The sequence below is a fragment of the Mesoplodon bidens genome (genome assembly GCF_964165515.1).
Source record: "Mesoplodon bidens genome assembly, chromosome: 9".
Lineage (NCBI taxonomy): Eukaryota > Metazoa > Chordata > Mammalia > Artiodactyla > Ziphiidae > Mesoplodon > Mesoplodon bidens.
In genome coordinates, this window is record NC_138166.1 from 88,965,061 (window position 1) to 88,984,310 (window position 19,250).

At 42.5% G+C, this 19,250-nt stretch overlaps 1 protein-coding gene across 11 annotated transcripts in view; it reads left to right on the top strand.

Moving 5' to 3' along the window:
- CALD1 (caldesmon 1) overlaps window positions 1–19,250 on the top strand; it is a 182,832-nt gene that overhangs the window by 110,949 nt on the left and 52,633 nt on the right. For 2 of the 11 annotated variants that reach the window (XM_081243799.1, XM_081243800.1), the window contains exon 1: window positions 3,614–3,760. The exons of 7 other annotated variants lie outside the window; for them this stretch is intronic. In XM_081243799.1, the coding sequence (XP_081099925.1) occupies window positions 3,708–3,760 (53 nt within the window). In that variant the 5' untranslated portion in view covers window positions 3,614–3,707. Of the gene's footprint in view, window positions 1–3,608; window positions 3,761–19,250 lie in introns of those variants that run through there. 2 more of the 11 variants (XM_081243804.1, XM_081243798.1) reach the window with 2 other exon arrangements.

A 19,250-nucleotide genomic window follows, 5' to 3' on the forward strand; every position in this document is an offset into this window, starting at 1 on the left:
GTACGCGGGCCTCTCACTGCTGTGGCCTCTCCCGTTGCGGAGCACAGGCTCCGGACACACAGGCTCCGCGGCCATGGCTCGCGGGCCCAGCCGCTGCGCGGCATGTGGGATCTTCCGGGATAGGGGCACGAACCCGTGTCCCCTGCATCGGCAGGCGGACTCTCAACCACTGCGCCACCAGGGAAGCCCAAAAGTTATTTTTTTAATCATATTTTATTAATAAAAGACCACCCTGTGGTGGGAGCTATTTCATTCTATAGCACTGACCTCCTTCAAACCTTCCCAGCCCAGAATCTCTTTGATGAAAAATTAAGCAAAGTATCTAGAAATGAAGGGTGCTATCAGTAATTTGAGAGTGGCCCAGACTTCCGTCTCCCCTAGTAAAAGAGGCTGGAAATGTCCTATGTATGACACCTACTATCTTGCTGGCCCTGTTGTTCACAGTGCCAATGAATGATCATTACTTCAGTTCTCAGAGACACCAGTTCTGGAAGCTGGACTCTGAGTACCCGTGTCTGTGCTACACAGTGAAAGCACATGTGCCTGCTGGTCTCTGCAGAAACACTGTTCACAAATTACCTTCTGGTATGTTCTTCCTAATTCCTCTCACCTTGCCTCTCCAGCCCCAGGAAGCTGGACCACAGAAGGCTACCTGGGAGCCTTTGCCTACTCCAGCCCTGCTCTCATCTCATGATTCACTTATCTCCAAATGCATCCAATCTCCTTCTTATTGTCCTTTGTGCTCTCCCTGTTCCCTACTGGTGTCTGACCCAGGCCCAAAACTCACTCCTCTCTTCACTATTGTCATGTCAGTACCCTATTAGGTAGCAGGAGTTATGACATCCATTAGTTTTACAAACTGAAGACAGACAGCTACTTCCCAAACACATTACGTTAATAACAAGGGGCTGGGCTTCCCTGGTGGCGCAGTGGTTGGGAGTCCGCCTGCCGATGCAGGGGACACTGGTTCGTGCCCCGGTCCGGGAAGATCCCACGTGCCGCGGAGCGGCTGGGCCCGTGGGCCATGGCCGCTGAGCCTGCGCGTCCGGAGCCTGTGCTCCACAGCGGGAGGGGCCGCAACAGTGAGAGGCCCGCGTATCGCAAAAAAAATAAAAATAAAAAATAACAGGGGGCCAACTACAAGTGTGCATGATTTCCCTCTTTCTATCTTTACAACTAGGAAAATAACTTGGTGAATATCTTTTATACAGCTGGCCATTCACATACTTTCAGTGCATGAATGTCAGCATATTCGTGGAAGATTACTAAATTCTTGCTCTCCTGTGTGTGTGTGTGTGTGTGTGTGTGTGTGTGTGTGTGTGTGTGTGTTGAGAAAGAGAGAGAGAGAGTCTGGGCTGGCCTGGAAGAACCACTGAAGTTTTTCCAGGCTACTCCATTTTATGAACTTATTCCGAATATGCCAAAACTATACTTGCCACCTCAGAATTGGAGTGGGGGTGGGAAACGGGGGAAATCAGGAGGCGAAACGTATTCCCAAGGTCAGTTGAGTCCCATAAGCAAATGTATTAGTTTTCTATCACTGCTGTAACGAATAACCACAAACTTGGTGGCTTAAAACAGCACAAACCTATCTATTGTTCTAGAGGTTCAAAGTCCAACACAGGTCTCTCTAGGCTAAAATCAAAATATAGACAGGGCTGCATTGCTTTCTGGAGGCTCTATGGGAGAATCTATTTCCTTGCCTTTCCAGTTTCTAGAAGCTGCCACATTCCTGGACCCCATTCCTCTATCTTCAGCACCAGCAAAGTCATCTCTCTGGCCATTATTCTGTAGCCATATCTCCCTCTGACCTCAGCGGGAGAGGTTTATCTCACTTTAAACACCTGTGTGACTAAGATTGAGCACATCTGGATAATCCAGGGTAATCTCTCCACCTCAATGCCTTTAACTTAATCACATCTGGAAAATCCCTTTTGCCATGTAAAGTAACATATTCACAAGTTCTGGGCATTAGGACATGGATGTCTTTGGGAGGAATATTATTCTGCTTGCCACAGCAAATCACTGAATATTTTAAAAGGAAAAAAATTAAATGGGAAAAATGTGGCAGAAAGAGGAATAGCAAAATGCCTCAGTACATGTATCTATCACAGCTTTGGAGCAATAAACTCAAGTCTAGTCAGTGAGTATTTCATTAAAGCCTCTTGTGTGATCTCTATGAGTGTCTCATGCACTTTAAATAGTCAATATATGTTGAGTGATAACATATATAATCAAAGGGATATTTAAAGGTGTATATTCATCATGATATATAGAGATAATTAATTTTGAAGTTCATTAAACTATATTACTCTATAAACTATGACTTTGAGGACAGCATAGTACTTAAGCAATAAAACAACCAAAATTTTCTAGTTAGTTAAAATGAAGAGAGGGTTTAATCTAACTAAATTAAACCTCTTTCAGTTGAGCACAGGAATACTTGCGTTGGTTCCTCTCCATGACTTTGAAGTGCTCTGTGCGTCTGTGTCCGTGTTTGTGATGTGAAGCCATAGATCTCAAAGATGTTTTTCAGTGTATGAAGGATGTGAATCAATGTGTAAAGTTGATTGTTTCTCCTGCTATTTACCAAAAGAATCATCTTAACCCTACACTGTGGAGATCTGGGTTGTTCTACTTATTTAACAGAAAGCCAGTCCCATAAGTATCTTGGTGCCCCAGCAGCAATCTGTTCATTGCTTGTTAGCGATGAAGCAGCACATTCATAACTCAAGCTTAGATAGAGTGTCATCTCCAGATAGAATCAACACCACCCCCTCCACAGGGGTTGGAATCTGGTTGCTTTCCAAGCTGTTGCTGACCAGGCTCCCTTGCCTGGCCTGGCAGATGAGATCACCACACCAGAGTGCCACGAGGGCAGACTGGGCCCACTGTTGCAACATGTCCCTTCGTCAAGCTGTTGCCCTCATTTCGCCAAACACCCTGTATAACACAGCATATCACTGATCCTCTGGCTCTCTTCCCTTTGCCTTTGTATGCATTTTTATATCATGCATCTTCCCCTGAATAAAAGGAATAATAGGAGTTTCCCAGATTTGATTTCTCAGTGGGAACTGTTTGCTTTGGAAGCCACTGACACCAATGCTAATTGAGAACAGAGCTCAGAACAAGGGCCTGAGAACTGCACCCGGATGAACTTTTTGGTGGGCTGATTTCCGTTGATCTTTTCAGAATTGGATTGTGCATGCAAGTGATACCATGGTCGACTATTTTCCAAAGGGCTGAGCACGTGGATCAGTGTCTTTTCCTTTAACTAGTTCCCTGCCTTGGAAGAATTATTTGTAATTGATCATATAAAGTCTTCATCATGAAAGCTACTGGGGATCCTGGCCCCTACTGCTCAGTAATAACATCCTGGAAATCACGAAGCAATCTGGGCCGTTTACAATCTAAATCTAAACATGATGGGCCTCTATTAGAGAGATTACAGTAAAAAATAACAATCAGCTCTCTGATGATCCTATGCGAAGGGAAAGGGTGGGGAGGAGTAAATTTGGCAAAGGACAAGCCCAGACTTTCGTCACAGGGACAGACCAAAGTGTTAACACAAAGGGAGAGCCTGGGAGCATCCTGCACACTGCATTTCAGCCACAGATAACATGGCACCTCCGCGGGCCCGGTCCACGCCCTGACCGCTCAGAGGGTCTCAGCACCTCTGTGCCCGCAGCCCTTTTCCAGCTGCAGACATGCTCGGGGGATCCGGATCGCAGGGAAGACGCAGCCTGGCCGTGCTCTCCCAGTGAGTGCTTGCTTCACCTCTTCAGTTGTACTTCTTCTTCTTCTTCTTTCACATAAAGGAATCGTTGAAAAATAAAATAAAATAATCTTTTTTTTTTTAGTTGTGGGAGTGGGAGGCGAGAGGAGAAATCAGGAGGCAAAGGAAGGCAGTGAGTGTGTAAATATCAGACCTGTGTGGAACTTTTTGGTCTCAACTTGGTGGTGGCTCTGATTGGTTTTCCTCTGTTACTTTTTTTTTTTTTTTTGGTGGTTCGTCGACCATTTGGGGGTGTTTATACCAAAGGCACGGGTTTTCTTATTCCACATACCGATCCACAAAGCATCGTGTTTCTAAAGATCTGCTGTTAATTTAGACCTGAGCCCTCTGCTCGGAGTGATCCATCTGCAGGGCTCAGAGACTTTGGCTAAAGCACACATTGCCCAATCCTTAGAGTCAACAGCCCAAAGCCCTTAATACACTGACCATCTGACTGTGACAGAACAAGACCCAGAGCACATGCTATTGATCAGACAATTGTTCAGATAACAGGCTCCAAAGTTTAGGATCCTGGAATCCTGGAATGTTCAAGCTAGAGGGGCCCCTAGGGCTGTTTGCTGCAATGCTCTTCTTCTATAGACAGGGAAACGGAACCCAGAGGGGCAACTCCACTTAACCCAAAGCCAGACAACAGTCAGTAGCAGGGAAGCCAGTGTCTTTGTACTTGAAGGCAAGGGCCCTTTTCACGCTGGCATTTATGAGGTTTGGAAAACTCACTGGGTCTTGGGAAAAGGTAAGGCACAAGAGTAAGAACACCAGATGGCCTTTCAGTAAATCTGTCCTATTTTTGAGAGTTTTGGCATCGATTCAGCATGACAGTTGTTGTTGCATTTGTTCCAGCATTTGTGCAACAGCTCATCAAATAAACAGGAACTCAATGGGGTCCTAAAAATGAGACCCACATCCACTATATTAGCAGATCTCTTGGATAACCAGTTTCTCTAAGTGTGATCCCTCAAGTGTGAGAGCACAAAGGGGTGTTAGAGCTTATCTATATGTTCCTGTGGTTATCAGACTGGTCGGGGGGCTTTGTGGGTTTTTTTAGCAAATTTACTGTTACAAGGAATCCTGTTACATAAAGGAGATGTTCTGATTAAATAGGTGGTTTTGGATCTAGAGCGTCTCATCCCTGCTGCAGTCCCCAGTCACCCCCCCTTCCATTGCTCACGCCCACCCCACTCCCCATACCTCTCTACCCCACCCCACCCTACCCACTCCGCCAAAACTTCCTTGGAATCCTAGGTCTCCATGGAACTTCAGAAACCCCGATCTTATTTAATGCCACCATTTCAGATGAGGAAACTGAGGCACATGGGGTGAAGGGCTTGCCCAGTGTTCACAGCTGGTCAACACAGAGCCTGCAATGCAGGGCAAAGAGCCCAGTCTGCTCTGTGTGTGTGTGTGTGTGTGTGTGTGTGTGTGTGTGTGTGTGAATTCCTGGTTCTGAGTTTCTTCCTGCTCCATCATGCCCACAGTTCTATCAGTTTACTTTTTCCATGTCTCTCTCACTCTTCTCTAATCACTCTCTCATTTCCTGAATTTCAGCAGTTATCGCCCGCCACCTGGACAATTACAGTTGCCTCCTATCTGGTCCCGGCTTCAGTCTCTGTCACCTTTCTGATCCTGTCCCATCCCGTCCTCCCACCCCCACCTTTGAAGATAGACCCCACTCTCCTCTACGTGGCACTCAAAGTTCTCCACAGTCCGCCTTTAATATCCCTTCCCATTCTGACCTCCCCCTGCTCCGGCCAAATCAGATCACTCACTGGTCCCCAAACTCATCATGTACAAGCCACCTCCATTCCTTGGCTCACTATCTTTCCTACGTGGAGAACACTCTATGTGCCTCAGTTTCCCCTCTGAAATGGAGACATTAAAAAAGATGGGGGTTTCTGAAGTGTTCCATGGAGACCTAGGATTCCAAGGAAGTTTTGGTGGAGTGGGTAGGGTAAGGTGGGGTAGGGAAGAGATGGGGAGGGGTGGGGTAAGCAATGGAGGGTGATTGCGGAGTAGAGTAGGAATGAGGGGCTCTATCTCATTTGTTCCTGACTTCCTTCCTGTCCTTCAAGGCCCAAATCAAATACTGCCTTCCTCCACAAGGCTTCCTCAGCTCTGCTTTTCTCTCCATATCCTTTGTCCACCCTTCTATTATTAACCTTGAACTAAAGTTAGTGGTGAGCATGCCTGTTCCTTCCCTTCCCTTCCCTTCCCTTCCCTTCCCTCCCTTCCCTTCTTTCTTATTTTTTATCCATTAACAGCAGGTAATAATTTCACCCTTAACCAGATAAGAGGCCCAGTAAAGTCAATCATTTAAAGCCAATCTCTGAACCCAAAAGTGAGCAAAAGTGGCTAGTAGGATGCCAATGCAATATATGGTAATCCACTTGAGGGCAGGAACTATTTTGAAACTTTGAACCTTCAGCTTCCAGCACAGTGCCAATGCTCAAAAAAATATTATTTGGCTTTCCCATTACTGGATAATTCTAACTCAGTTCATCTAAGTTCACACTTTTCATTGGAGTCATTGGAACACACAAAACTTCTGTGCCTTCTGCTTTGGAAGAAGTTTTAGGTTAAATGCCAAAACAGATGCCCAACAAAGTGAGCTCTAAATTCCTTTGCATTTGCATCAGATAATTTATCTCAGTTTCATCACCTACAGAGCAAGATTGGCAGTGTTTCTTTTATGAGGTGCATTAAGATTCCTGAGTGCCAAGACCTATCCAGAGCCATGTTATTTTCAGGGGCAATTGTGATTGGCTGTTCAGTTCTTTAGATTTCAAGGTGCTGTTTAATTTGTTCCTGGTAAGATTACTGAGAGGTTCTGTCACTTGCAGTCTAATATTTTCACCACTTACTTTCTCGTTTTCCCAAAGCCCTGTGAAGTCTTCTTGAGTCAAGATTTTGGGTTTCTTATAAACAGCCATGCTTTTGTCACATTTTGTAACAAATGTGGAAGGGTATATAAATTTTTAAACCATGGAATCAAAGAAACATAGGAAATTATTTAGTTCATCCCACTGTTTTCTGAAGAAACTAAGTTAAAAACATGTCAGGGAAATCAATAATTGGCATAATTGTATAAGATACAGAAGATGTGCACCTAAAAATGTTCAAATTTGTAAAAAGTTTAGGAATAAATACCTGGTTTATTCAATCTTATTGGGGAATGTAGCATTACAATTTTCTAGCATGCTAAATTTAAAAAAAAATTGTAATGAAAACTATGTCTTTCCGTTCTTTAAAATAGATGTTACAATACATTTGAAACACTTCCCCATTGCTGCGAATTGTCACTACGAATATAGTTTATTTATTTTTTTTATTTTTTTGTGGTATGCGGGCCTCTCACTGTTGTGGCCTCTCCCGCTGCGGAGCACAGGCTCCAGACGCACAGGCTCAGCGGCCATGGCTCACGGGCCTAGGCGCTCCGCAGCATGTGCGATCTTCCCGGACCAGGGCACGAACCCGTGTCCCCTGCATCGGCAGGCGGACTCTCAACCACTGCTCCACCAGGGAAGCCCTGCATATAGTTTTTTAAATCATGCTGTGAAACAGTGGTATCTCAGTGGATACAACTCTCATCCAGAAATTGTCCAATTATTGTGTGCTGTCCTCTATCTTTTTATTTATTTTATCTCTCCTAATTGCTCTTAATGCATCCAACTCTCGTGGTTCCACTCTGTTTGGATGTAGCCAAGGCTATCAGGAAGCCCTATTTGTTGGAATTGTGTTCAAGGAAAAAGTCAACAGTCTGGGCAAGGAGCACTCAGGTGCCTTCTCTGTTACAAAGTAAAGGGCATGTACCTTTTGTGACTGTGGTTTGTATACCAAACTTGCCATTTTTTCCTCACTTTTGGGTTCAAAGATGGGCTTTAAATGATTGACTTTACTGGACCTCTTATCTGGTTAAGGGTGAAATGACTACTTACTGTTAATGGATAAAAAAAATAAGAAAGAATGGCAGAAAAACAGGCAATTGTACTTTGCACGTATGGGGCACTCTATAAATGATATTGCTGAATCTCTCCTGCAGTGGTGACTACACCAAACTTTATGGAGTTGGTCTCGACTTTTTTGCATGTGTCTTACTGGCCACCTGGCCACAAGCACATGGGCTGAGTGCCTGGTGGCCACAGGCCTGTCTTTCCTTCCTGGTTGAGGCAATTTGCATTGCTCACTCCTCTTTCCCTCTCCTGACCTTTGACCTATTTCTATCCCTGACATGAGCCCTCACTTCATACTGCTTCTCATGTCCCTCCCAGTCCCCCCAGAATGGCTTTGCAGAGGCAGGGCCAGCTGAGGCAAGAGGAATGGGGGGCTGGAGAGGTGCTCTTCTGCCATCTGGAGGCCAGTTGGCCCCTGGCATTCCTAGCTGGACCAGCGAGGATGCCTTTATCCCGTAGAAATGCAGCTTCCGTTCTCGCTACTAGCTTCAGATATATCCTGGGTTTTAAAAGGTAGCTGTGGGCTGGCCTAAGATCCCAGCTGCCATGTATAATAATGTTTGAAGTTCCAAAAACCAATTTGCAAATTAAGGTTTTGGAAACAAGCTTTTCATAAATGTAGGACTGCCTGAATTCATTTCCAAGCCTAATTGAATTTTTAAGAGGAGCCTTTAAAAATCTGTAAACCTTACTCATTTCCATGCATTCATTCAACAAATATTCATTGAGGATTTCCTGTGCCAGTTAGTGCTGCTGGACTAGGCACTAAGAACATAAAAAGGAACAAAACACAGACTCTGGCTTCAAGATTATCTAGTCTTTTAACCTCCCACCCACTGCGGGAATCTTTCTTCAGTCCTCGCACAGCCATCCGCCAACATACGCACATCCCCAGATCCATCAGGGCTGTGGCTGCCATCCGAGCAGTACAGCCACCCGATCAGCATTAGCCACATCAGTGCTTTCCTGTTTTCTCTTTTCCTCTGACCCTCTGAAAGAAATACCAGTTTCTTTTAATTTATACTTAAGTATAAACTTAAGTATAATAAACTTAAGTTTATTTTGTGACTCAGTATTTTACATATATATACATACACACACACAGATCCATTTGAAACAAATACTTCACACAACAGTGCTCACTCTTGCTGTGTACACCCTCTGATATTTTCTCCTTTTCAAGTTGTGCTGTAGATTTTTTTCAGCTTTATTAAGGTATAATTGACAAATAAAATCGTAGTATATTTAAAGTGCACAATGTGATGATCTGATACATCTGTACATTGTGAAAGGATCCCCATCATTAAGTTAATTAACAAATTCATCACCTCTCATACTTACCTTTTTTTTTCTGTTTTGGTAAGAACACTTAAGTTCTACTGTCTTACCATATTTCAGTTATACAATACTGTATTATCAACTATAGTCACTGTGTTATACATTAGATCCTAAGACTTTGTTCACCTTATAACTAAAAGTTTGTAGCCTTTGACCAGCCTCCCCCCATTTCCCCCATCTCCAACCCTTGGCAACCACCATTCCAGTTTAACTTTTTTTTTTTAATTCCACATGTAAGTGATACCATGCAGTATTCGTGTTTCTCTGTCTGGCTTATTTCACTTAGCACAAGGCCCTCCATATTCAGTCATGTTGTTGCAAACGGCAGAATTTCCTCCTTCTTTTTTTAGAATAATTTTTGTTGGTGTATAGTTGATTTACAGTGTTGTGTTAGTTTCAGGTGTCCTTTTTAAAGGCTGAATAATATTCCATATTATTCTGTATATATTATATATGTTATAATATTCCATATTATATATATATATATATATGTATATATATCTCCATTCATCCGTTGATGAACACTTAGTTTGCTTCCATACCTTGGCTATGGTGAGCAATGCTGCAATAACATGAGAGTACAAATATCTCTTTGATATAGTGATTTAGTTTCTTGCCCTCTGATTTTCTATATTTTATATATCATTAAAAAATGCTAGTTGGGCTTCCCTGGTGGCGCAGTGGTTGAGAGTCCGCCTGCCGATGCAGGGGACACGAGTTCGTGCCCCAGTCCAGGAAGATCCCACATGCCGCGGAGCGGCTGGGCCCGTGAGCCATGGCTGTTGAGCCTACGTGTCCGGAGCCTGTGCTCCGCAATGGGAGAGGCCACAACAGTGAGAGGCCCGCGTACTGCAAAAAATAAAAAAATAAAAATAAAAAAAGCTAGTCATAAACTACTAAGTAGATTTCAGAAGCTGCAAACTGAAGTTTGAAAATGACTGAACATATTACATAATCTTGGTAACCCTGACCACACTGGCTGCCTGCCTCAGGGATCAGCCTGGAAGTTTAAGGAGAGGCTTTTCAGGTGGCAATCAGAGGGTCTGGATTCTGGTCTAGCTCCTTCACTGATCAGCACTGGGATTTCCAGGAAGCCACTTCATCTCACGGCAACACAGCTGTAAGATGGAGATGCTCATGCCTGCTCGGTGTAACTTGCAGAGTGGTAAGACCATCCAGTACAGTGACGTGCATTAAAGTATACGGGGAAAAACTAAGTACATAACAAATGCAAATTATTATTAAATAGCCTTATTTTTCCCAATTAAAATTTAATATCAGAGGAACAACTTGGAGAGACCATTTGTTCTTTATAGAGTTGTGGAAAGATCCTTGCATGGGCTGTAATATTATGCAGCTTCACAAATGAAAATCTGAGTGGCATTTGTTTGTGATGTTGTAACTAGGTTTGTATTTAAGAAGCTCAGTCAGGTCATCCTCTTTCCTCTGCCCTTAAATACTTTTTCTGGTTGTAAAATCAAGGAAGCAACTAGGTGGTCGGTGGGTTTTTAACTCATGAGCCAATTTGTGAAGGAGTATGCTTTGCCTGATAGTATCTGCTCTAGCCCACTGGATTTATAAACACTCATTTCCACTGCTATTAAGACTGCTTTTTATTAAAAACAACTGACATTAAATAAAAGTAACCAGTAAAGGAGATAACTTTATTAAGAAGGGTTTAAAACAATAAACTTCTAGAGAAAATGTGGTACTTTCCTCACTGATCTTTCACTTTTTCTTTGTAACCTTATTGTAAACCTCATCTCATGCAGACATTGATTAGAATGCTTCTTTCAAGTCCCGATATTCCTATTTAGGGCCTGGTATTTTAGGCTGATATTTTCTATGCTGATTAGTTCCTATTTAGGGCCTAACCCACACTAGACATTTGCCTCTTCCAGGCTAGCTCTGCCTGCTGCATCAGCATTCCGTGTCTTTTATTTCCATGACTTCTTTCTGATATTTACAAGGAATGCCTACACTCACCTTTTCTAGAACTCGATTCTCCAAATCACTGTACCTTTCACTTTGTATGCAACTGAGATAATATAAAAACTAATATAATAAGGGCTTCCCTGGTGGCGCAGTGGTTGAGAGTCTGCCTGCCGATGCAGGGGACACGGGTTCGTGCCCTGGTCCGGGAAGATCCCACATGCTGCGGAGCGGCTAGGCCCGTGAGCCATGGCCGCTGAGCCTGTGAGTCCAGAGCCTGTGCTTAGCAACGGGAGAGGCCACAACAGTGAGAGGCCCGCGTACCGCAAAAAATAAAAAATAAAAAAATAATAATATAATAAAATAAGGACTATATTCACCCCAATAAGAAGAAAATAAATTTTGCCACGTTTCCTCTTTAAAGAGTGAAAACATTCTTTACACAGATCAGCAATCCCCCACCAAAGGCCATAGTTCATAACTACATTGCATAGTTTCCAGAGAAAAGTATATGAAATACATAAAATTTAAGTAATTTTTTCAACCTACCTTTAATATGATTTCATAGCTTTTGTGTAATTTCCATAGCTACTTAATGAATTATTCTGATATGTCTAAAAATTGAATTGAAAATAATGGTGTTCACACAACTTTTTAATGAGTAAATTAAGGTCCAAGGTGGCCTAGGTACACTGAACTTTTGGAACAGAAGAGATGGCTTTAAAGAGGAATTGATCGCTCACCTCTGCCATTTCTCCGGTAGTCTTTCTGGAGCTAAACAGCACTGTTGGCTGGGAAAAAGTGTCTCAATACTCTTTCTACTGACCAGACCCACCTTTCAAAGCACTAAATGGTCCCATTCTCGGCACATGAAAACTAGAGTCGGGTATCCTGACTCCCACATCTGTGTTTAGATCTCTATCATTGCTAAGTGTGTGACTTGAGCAGGTCTCTTAATTTCACTAGGCCTAAGTTTCTTCATATGTGGGGGGAAAAAATTATAGTATCTGTCTTGCAGGTTTGGTGAAAATTAAAAGAATTAGTTATGTGAAAGTGTGTAAACCACAGAGGATGTTTAATCAGTGTTAAATTTTCTACCTTCCCCTTCCCTCTGAGCACTCCCTTTCCTAAAAACCCCAGGAGAGAAATGGCTTGATATCTTACACCAACAAAGCAACTGATGCCGGGGCAAAAGGCAGATGAATTCAGTTTGTGATTGACATGTGTTCAAAAAATCCATCTACTCTAGAAAAATCAGAGGAGCTCTTCATCTCAGATATTCATTGCTCCATTTACTTCCTACCTAAAAATGATAACCTATACTGCTGTACTTTGGATAACTCTAAAGTTAAAAGAAATTTGCTAAAAATAGACTTGGGGCAAAATATAAAATTACTACTTTTCCAAATTGGCCTAAACCAGACACAATGGGAAGGAGGATGTAGTAAGAAGTAGGGGTTTGTTTGCCAAAGACTTCGATGCCACCAATCTTTAAGTAAGCTTGATAAGTAAGGAGAGTATAAATAAAGAATATTAACTTTGAAATCCAGATAAAGTTGGACCCAAATCCTAGTCGCATCATTTTATTAACTATGTGCCCTTTAGCTAATTACTTAATCTCACTGAGTTTCTTAGTTTATTTGTCTATAAAATGAGGAAAAGATATGTAAAGTAGTTAGCACAGTGCCTGGCACTTAGTAAGTGCTCAAAAAAATGTGTGTGTGGGTGAATAACAGTGATAATTATTGGCATTAACTGGGTGTCTAGGGGATGAATCTGAGGTAGCTTCCAGGTATTCACAAAAGCATGAGTGACTGTGATGAGTTGTATTAATCTCCTAGGGCTGCCATAACAAAGTACCACAAACTGGGTGGCTTAGAACAACAGAAACTCATTGTCTCTGTCTCACAGTTTTAGAGGATAGAAGCCTGACATCAAGGTGTCTGCAGGACCTGCTCCCTCTGAATCCTATAGGGGGAGGACTCTTCCTGGCCTTTTCTGGATTCTGGTGGCCCCAGCTGGGCCTTGGTTTGTGGCAGTAGAGTTCCAATGCTTCCATTACTTCACGTGACATTCTCCCTATTTCTCTTCACATCATCTTCCCTCTGTCTGCCTCTGTGTCCAAATTTCTCCTTTCTATAAGGATGCGAATCATTTTGGATTGGAGCTCACCCTCATGACCTTATCTTAACTTGATTACATCTTGATTCCAAATAAGGTCACATCCTGAGTGAGGTACTGTGGGTCAGGACTTCAACATATTTTTGGAGATGACACAATTTGACCCATTATATTAGTATACAGAGTTCCTAGAATTAAATGCAACAAACCTGGCCCTTACCTCTACATTTTAAAGTTTGCTGAGGTCTCCATAAGTTGAGCAAACCTTATGCATCCTGGAGAGGCATAATGTGGAAATGGTATTCTGATATGAGTTTGCTGAGCAGTGGATACTTCCTGATCACAAAAGGACAAAAGCTCCTCAGACTCAAGCATCACTGGGGCTTTCTTTTTAACCTCAGTGAGTGAAGGACACCCAGGAAGTATGTACAGTCTCTTCTTACCCCAAGGGAAACAGCCTTGAAGTCAGAGATTGAACCATCTCAGGCCTATGCTAGTTAGTATTATGGGAAAGACTTATTTTCCACTTACTCTCCCTCCCTGGTATACATTTTTAAATGTCTGACCTTACTCAAACATTCAGTTTGACCCAGGGAAGCATTACAAATCTGACTCTCTTAGATCTGAAGACTTGCAGGTTGGGAGGGAGACCCTGTAAAACATTCCCTCCACCTAGAAGCTTAAGAAGTCTAGTTTTATGAGCCCACCTAGAGCTACAGGTAAATCTCAAACCAAGATCCTCAGGTAACAGAGGAGCAAAAGGAACACAGCAAAGGTGAAACCTGAACATATGAGGGAGTAAAATTATAAGTTACAACAGAAGGCATCTCAATAAATCAGATGGGCTACTAGTTAAATTTAATGAACCACCGACCTAAATAAACAGTAAAAGGTGCTAATAATTGTCGAAAAAAATTATTAACAAAGTAGAACCATTCGATCCTTAAATTGAGTACTGTATTATTTTCCTAGGGCTGCTGTAACAACATACTACATACTGGGTGCCTTAAACTAACAGGCAGGGTTGTTTCCTTCTGAGGGCTGTAAGGGAGAATCTGTCCCAGGCCTCTCTCCTAATTTCTCTTAGTTTGACCATCCTTGGCATGCAGATCCATCACTCCAGTCATCTGTATTCACATGACATTGTCTCTGTGTTTCTTGACATAGTCTACCTTCCATGCATGTCTGTTTCTATGTCCAGATTTCCTCCTTTTTATAAGGACACCGGTCCTATTGGATGAGGGCCCACCCTAATGACCCATCATAACTTGATTACCTCTGTGAATGCCTTATTTCCAAATAAGAACACCTTCTGAGGTCCTGGGGATTAGGTGATCAACCAACCAATCATTTTTAGAGGACACACTTCAACCCATAACAAGTACTGAAAGATTTAAAATACTCTAATGTGACATTGCATAGTTTAATTCATAAGCAGTAAGTGGGATCATTTTCTAGTACAATTAAAATGCCAGCTGGCTGAAGGATATGGGGGCAGTGCCAGGCCATCTGTCTAAAGCCATTCCAGTGACACTCAGAACCAACCTCCATGCGTAGAGTTCTGAACCATCAATTCTCCACTAAGTTTGGGTGTTAAACCAGCCCCAAAGAAGAACAGAAAAGGGGATCATCCTCTTCCACTGGGACATGAGTGTTTTCTGGCATAGGAAGATAAAGCTGTCTGATGGTAAATTTCCATCCACATTTTAATGAAAAGTGACATGGACTAAGAGAGAGACAGAGAAAATGAGAGATAAAGGGCATTCCACTTATTGCACATTTATTGCACATTTTTAGCCACTACTCTTCCTCTCCACACTCCACTGCTCAAAAAAGAAAGACAGAGACAGGGTAGTCAGCAGAGGAGGAATAAGGGAATAACAACAAAAGAATTTTTTCCTATATTTGTTCTGCATGTCTCAGCCTTCTCTGGTGTTAATATTCTCAATGAAAATGAGTTTAAGATCCTCGAGTTAGAAAAATGTTTCTGCCCAGTTCTCGCCTTCAAGCTTGGAAACAGCAGCATACCTTAGAAGACATATAAGCGCAGAACCTATTTCCCATACGATGATGAGGAGGAAGAGAATAATAGTAGTAACAATAATAATAATAATAATAATAATAATGGTTAACACTCATACAGTACTTACAGTGTACCAAGCACTGTGCTAGTACTTTACAAATACGAGTTTATTTAATTCTTCAACAGCACTACAAGTTAAACACCATTGTCTCCATTTTACAGATGAGGAAAGTGAGGCCAGAGAGGTTGATTCGCTAGCCCACTTCCTCCCTGTGTGGGTGTGTAATGGCTGGCTCCTGGCGGCTCCCTTGCTTTCTCCAGCTGACACTTAACGGATGTTATTCCCGGCCTGTGCTTTCACAGCTCTAACCTCTGGTCTTTGAGTGGGAGCATCTGGCAGCAATTGTAATATGACATCAGATCCTGCTTGATGAGCGAGCTTCTCCTCCTGGTGGAGCAGGGCTGGACGGGGTGAGACGAGTGGTCTAGTGAGGGTCTTTGATCTTTCATGACTCTACCTTAAATAACCAGCCCAGGGGACTACATATTGCTTTAAGGGCCCTACAAAGAGGCAATGAGTGTACCTTTCCCCCATAGTGGAAGGGTATTTCCATAAAACTGGCAACTCCTCTCATTTCACTGGTATTAATAATCACATGGCTTTCTTATGCCAATTTAAAGAAATAAACTCTTTGAATAATTTTGAACTTCTCCATATCTTAACTTCTAAATCCTGCCCTGTCCAAGTTAGAGAACTGAGTCCTGGAAGGAAAGGAATGTACTATGTCGTTGTTGTGCCAAGAGCCCAGACTTTGGGGCCGGCCAGATGCAAGTTAAGATCCTATGTGTATGGTCCTGGACAAGTTACTCAACTTCTCTGTGCCCGGTTTGTTCCTCTAGACTGTAAAATAAGAACCATCGTGTCTATTCAGTGCTATTGTAAGGATTAGATGAAATGCATCCTGCCCATTGCCTGACACCTAGTCAGTAAAGGCAGGTCTCATTTTATTGTGCTTCGCTTTATTGAGCTTCACAGATACTGCATTTTTTACAAGTTGAAGGTTTGTGGCAACGCTGCATTGAGCAAGTCTATTCGTGCCATTTAATCAACAGCATTTGCTCACTTCTTATCTCTGTGTCACACTTTGGTAATTCTTGCAATATTTCAAACTTTTTCATTAGCACTATATTTGTTATAGAGATCTGTGATCAGTGATCTTTGATATTACTATTATAATTTTTTGGCATTGTTAGCAATAAGGCATTTTTAATTAAGGTACATAAATTGTTTTTTAGACATAATGCTATTGCACACTTAATAGACTACAATATAGTGTAAACATAACTTTTACGTGCACTGGGAAGCCACAAAATTTGTGTAAGCCCCCAAAGTTGGGTATCTCGTTTTCTTGTGGTATTTGCTGGATTTCGGTGGTCTGGAACTGAACCTGCAGTATCTCCGAGGTATGCCTGGACTGCACAAATGGGAGTTATCACCACTGAATAAGCTTCCTCATTTTTTTTTAAACAATCTGTATGTTTGCTTCACTCATTCAAAGTCAAGGCTGGCAGGTCTAGTACATTCCTCTTTTTTTGTCACCAGTGTTATTATTTCAAATGGACAATGGCTACTGTATTTAGATTATTAGTCTTAGAAATGTTAAACTTACAACTTTAACGCAGAGTCAAATTTAGCAGAGTTGGTTGTTAGCAGCAGCCCAACCCCAGAGGACAAAGTGATTCCTGGGGCCTCCTACAGTCTCCCAGGGGCCTAAACACCTTTTGTTTAAAGGTCCTTGGGGGAACTTGAAGACTTATTCTCTCTCTGGTAGGCTTCAGAGCTTCATCTGAGCAGAACACCACAATTCTATGACATCTCTGAGATGGAAGAGAGCATCAGTCAGAAAAGTCCAAAATTATAATGATGTCCTGACTCTGAATATAAGTCACTCAGCTTCTCTGAGCCTATTTCCTCAACTGCGAAACAGGAATGATAGTAGTGTCTGCCTCACTGGCGTTCTAAAGATAAAATTAGAGCATGTACATGATGGAAGTGTTTTATAAACTCTAGAAAGTTAGAATTGTGATTCAAATTATTGTTTGGATGGATCTGAGTTTCTGAGTTGGCTCTGAAAACAGCTTAGCCACTAAACAGGATGGGATTAACAGGACAGCCCTGCTGACACAGATCATAACAGGACGGCATCTCATTTTGACTTGGAAGCTGCCCCCAGTTGTACTAACATCATAGAAAAAAAGCTTGGTTTAAGCAGTGGAAGATTGTGAACAAAAGAAGAAGGTGGTTAGCTAGGTAGGACAAGGGTGAGAGCATGGAGAGGGGACCCCTGTAGACAGGTGAGAAGCAGAAAGACAGAAGGGGGGACAGGGCTTTTCTTTTGCTTCAGGTTCAAAATAAAAATTTAAAAAAAGCAAATGATATCTGTAGGTTCACGTGTATGCTTAGAACTGGGACAGACCATCCAAGCCCAGCCCTTCTTAAGGTTAAGACCAGATACTCACTGATTATACATATTCAACACCCTGGAAACATTCAACTTAAAATTTCTTGACTTCATTACTAAGTTTCAAAAATACCCTTCTGGGCATCCCTGGTGGCACAGTGGTTGAGAGTCCACCTGCCGATGCAGGAGACACGGGTTTGTGCCCCGGTCCGGGAAGATCCCACATGCCGCGGAGCGGCTGGGCCCGTGAGCCATGGCCGCTGAGCCTGCGCTCCGCAACGGGAGAGGCCACAACAGTGAGAGGCCCGCATACCACACACACACACACACAAAGATTAAAAAAATATATTAGGATTGTGTTTTTTTGGTTTGGCCTTAAAAAAAAATTTTTTTTTAATCCAAAACCATAATTGTGGCCTACCAAGATGGATTCTTCTCCCATACAGTGAGGATTTAATTTTTCCAGTCCCCTCCCTCGGTGCCTGTTACCCTCTGCTCATTTTTGATGAACTGCACATGTTGTAGAAGCCACTCCGGGCCTCAGACACGAGCAGTCTCCCTCGCCACTGCCAGTGTCCTAATAAGGGAATGAACAAGCTCCTACTGGTGAGGTAAAGAGGAGTCAGGCGGCGGATGGTATTTTTGCTGATCTAGGAGGATAAGGTGTGGTTTGGCAGGTACCTCGTTGGTTTGGCTGGCTCCCGAACTAGTTTTTTTTCTCTTTTTACAGTTCGAACTCTGTAAGACAGACACTAAGAATTGTTTTCTCGCTTAAAGCTTAGCTGAGCTTTAAGAGTATCATCTTGACACAGACCATCCATGATGGAGGAAAGATGGGAATGTGGAGTGAAGTGAAGTTCTCATCCTGAAAGGAGGTTGAGGGGCTGCCACCAGAAGGAAGGTGACCTCAGACTCAGTCACATTTGGTCATGGAGAGAACAAGGGGTAGACCATTCAGTGTATTTAACCAATGTTTGATAAGTTTAAAAATTTATCTGTACAATAATATCAACTTTCACTTTGTGCTTGCCAATATTGATGTACCCTAATTTTAAAAAATAAAAGAAACAAAAAGAATGTTTAGGATCCTAAGGACATGTGGCCTCATCTATTTCCACTCTGATCTATAAATACTTACCCATGACTCCTCTGTCCACTGTTTTCTGAATGACTCTATGCTGCCTTTTAACGTGACTGCATCTGGCCCGAACTGTTCCTCAGTCACTCATTATGAATCAGTATTTCTCAACCTGGCTGCAGACTGGAATCACTTGGGGAGCTTTAATGCCTGGATTATACCCCCAGCGGGTCTGATTTAATTGATCTGGGGCACAGCTTGGGCAAAAGGATTTTTAAAAGTTCCCCCAGATGATTCTACTGTGTAGCCAAGATTGAGAACTACTGCTCTGGCTGCACCCTCTATTGTATCATCCAGCTCCTGGTGGGCAGGGCCAGCCTCTTTCTCTTTCTGACGCTTTGAAACCTTTAAAGAAAATGCAATATGTATATGAAACGAGTTAGACAGGTTTCTTCTCAGGTTGGTAAATTCAGTTGTTTTAAACCTAACAGCAGAGAATTGTGCTTTCAACCAAAATCAACTTCTAGACACATGGGTATTATTTGAACTTTAT